This window comes from Artemia sp. Qi Xiang Cuo, chromosome 3, assembly GCF_049724085.1.
Source record: "Artemia sp. Qi Xiang Cuo chromosome 3, ASM4972408v1, whole genome shotgun sequence".
Lineage (NCBI taxonomy): Eukaryota > Metazoa > Arthropoda > Branchiopoda > Anostraca > Artemiidae > Artemia > Artemia sp. Qi Xiang Cuo.
Window position 1 is genome coordinate 71,850,625 of NC_142796.1, and position 3,171 is coordinate 71,853,795.

General features: G+C 40.8%; 1 protein-coding gene across 1 annotated transcript; it reads right to left on the reverse strand.

Annotated features, from left to right (window-relative positions):
- Positions 1-2,068: 2,068 nt before the first annotated feature.
- On the reverse strand, positions 2,069-2,599 carry LOC148954493 (protein CFDP2-like). Its single transcript, XM_089086299.1, has one exon. The coding sequence runs from the start codon at positions 2,597-2,599 to the stop codon at positions 2,069-2,071; it is 531 nt and encodes a 176-aa protein (XP_088942425.1).
- Positions 2,600-3,171: the final 572 nt, after the last annotated feature.

Sequence of the window (3,171 nt, forward strand, 5' to 3'; positions counted from 1 at the left end):
ACGACAGCGCAGAGGAAAGAGCCGCGCCTGCCAATTGAAAATAAACAGGTTCGATCTTTAGTGTCGTAAGGAAAGTTTAGCATAGAGTATTTTCTTTATTTTTTTAGCTTTTTTTTGCAAAAGTTATTCGAGTATGTCAAAATTTATTTATTTATTATTCTCAGTTTTATAGACACCAAATTGGCGATAAAGAAGTATGTTTCAACAATACTTAAAAACTGGAGTGTCAATTGAGGAGAGGAGGTGCCTCCTTGACCTTTCTTCCCCCCTTTGCCTTGATTTAAGTTTTTTTTTTCAATTTAGAATTTTCAATGAAACATATCTTTATTTGTGTTTTCAAAAAAAAGAAACAAAGTTTGCATCTGAGGGTTTAGAAATACAATATGTCCATCTCTATTGTCGTGAATTGATGCTACAACTTTCAATGTTGCTCTTACTGAATTTAATAAACTGGTGCGCTCGTTCTATAAAATATGTTTTATGAGCTCCAATTTAAGAAGAATTCTCTTCTGATCAATTTTAGACTTAAATTTTTCTTCATCTGGCTATGCATGAAACCAAAATAGTTCTCAAAACGGGTAAACGCTTATATTTCTGTTAGTGCTACACTTGCCAATTATTTTGCCAATTTTAGCAATTCACCATTTTGTCTTCAACTTTTGATTTTAATTTGAATGCACAAATTTAAGTAGAGCCTAGCCATGAATAGAGCAACAAGGGTAACAAATTACGCAAAGGAAATCCCGCATTGTCCTAATTCATGCATAAAATTATTGGAAGAGTTTATTGTCTTACCCGCCTCATCTTAGCATTCTTATTGCCTGTAAGAATTCTTATTATTCCTTGGCATACAATTTTAGCAATTCAACGTAAGTTGGAATATATTCCATGGATTTCGAATATCCATTTATGTAAATGAATGGATTTCCATTGATATAAACAAATCGTCAAATCTGATTATATGCTGTCACTGGAAAGTCAACAAATGCAATATATGCTGTTCACTGGAACTCGCGGGCTTACTCGATGACTTGTCGAATAGTGTATCTTCTCGGTCTTGGATCTGTCGGGCATGAAACCTGCTTGCTGAATCCGGCGGCACTTACGAATGAACTGGATACTCTTATCAAGCAACGTCATGGTGAATAATTTGCCAGGCACTGACAAGAGGATGATTCCTCTGTAATTCGAGCAATTGATACGGATACCTTTCCGCTTCCATTGAGAAAGGATTATCCCTTCCTTCCATTCTTCAGGTATCAATTCGGTTCACCAGACAAGGGAGAACAGCATGTGCAGCCAAAGTAGCATTGCCAGTCCTCCAAACTCTAGCAGCTCGACGGTGATCCCTCAGGTTCCTGGTGCCTTGTTGTTCTTTATTCTCCGCAGGGCATTTTGTATCTCTTCTACCGAGGGAGGATCAGGCTCTGGTAGATTTTTATGTTGTTTGCTGAGTGGATGTAGTTAGGTAGGGGTCAACGTTGATTCTTTCGGCGTTCGATAGCTTTGCAAAGTGCTCCCTCCATCGATCAAGTTGCGCGTTTTCATATTCTAGCATTTCGCCAGAGACGGTTTTAACTGCGCCTATCTTTGGCGGTATCGCTAAGGTCTCTGACAAGCTTAAAAAGCGACATGACGTCACCTTTTTGTGCCGTATCTTCTAGCTCTTTCATGGTGAATAATATTGTTTCTAATACCGATTAGCCGTCTGTAGGAGGGCTTATCTCCGGCCAACCGTGGTTTCCGATGCTGTTCAATGATTTGCAATGCTTCTTGCGATAGCCAGGGGTTCTTTGAATACATCATATGACCGACAGTATTGGTGGCAGCCTCTAGTACATCTTTTTTATAAGTCTGCCAGGAAGTGTCCGGGTCAACAAATGTGTCCAGACATTCAAACCTATTCTGAATTCCAACTGAGTACTTTTGGTGGAATGCCTTAATTCTTGGTTTTTGGGTGTCTAACTTTGACTGGCGCCGTTCTGAAGGCTGGGCTTTAAGATGCAGGCAGCAGTTCGTGGCAACTAATAGACGGTCAGTATTCCCTAACTCAGCGCCACGATATGTTCTACGATTCGTAACTGATGAGCGCCATCTTTGGTTGGAGGAGTCGGGTCCCATTTTCATTCAAAGAGTCAGGGATAACCGGTCCAACTACAGATTTAAAAGCTCCACTGGGGTTGGATACAGTTGCATTAAAATCGTCCACTACGTCCAAAATATCGTGAGGGGAAATCCGAGATAGAGCAGATGTCAGAGCTGAGTAGAACTTATCTTTTTCGTCCTTTGGAGAGACATTCGTTGGTGCGTAGCACACAATAACCGACATCTGCCCATGCTTGTGGTTCAAGCGGGCAGTGAGTAGTCTATCCAATATTGGGTTGTGGGATATGAGGCATTTCTTTGCCTTCTTGTTTAGGAGTAGGCCTACACCGCTGCTTCTACTAGAGATTTGACCTGGCCAAATCATCCTGTGACCTGTACTGGCGATTTGTTTATCGCCTGATCCTGTCAAATGTGTTTCTGTCGTTCCAAGTATGTCAATCCCATATCTTAACATCTCCAGCCCTAGAAGGTCTTTGGATCCCGGCTTATTCATAGTTAAAACATTCCAGGTGGATATTCTCAAACCATCTTGGTCAGCAAGGTTCAAAGGATGTCTGGGGGCGTGCCGGGGTCATAATAAATTAAAACCAATAAGATCCGAGGCTTGAGTTACATTTATTTTCATATATTTTCAGGGGGAGGGTCGCAAGCCCAACCGTCCCTAGGCCTGGGTTCTGATTAAGAAACCCTGGGGTGGGCTCCACCTGAATTCATGAGGTTGGGGCGACCCTATTCGGAGCGATTAGTTAGAGGTTTAAGCCCCATATCCAGTGGCACGTGGTCAGCAAACAAAGTTTGCATCCCTCCGGACGAGCAAGCTAAAGTAACGAAGAATAACTAAAACTTCAAGCATATGACTGAAGACTTACCCTTCGTTCCCACATGCTGCGGATTGCAAAAAACGAAATGTAATAACCGCACTCTTTTTGCGAGAAAATCACATAAGATTTTCCAGAAAAACGCATTTTGAATGTGGAAAAATCGCATCTATTTTAGCTTGATCTATAAAAAAAAGTTTTTCAACCATTATTGCATATAGAATTAAATAAAAAAAACGAGTTTTTT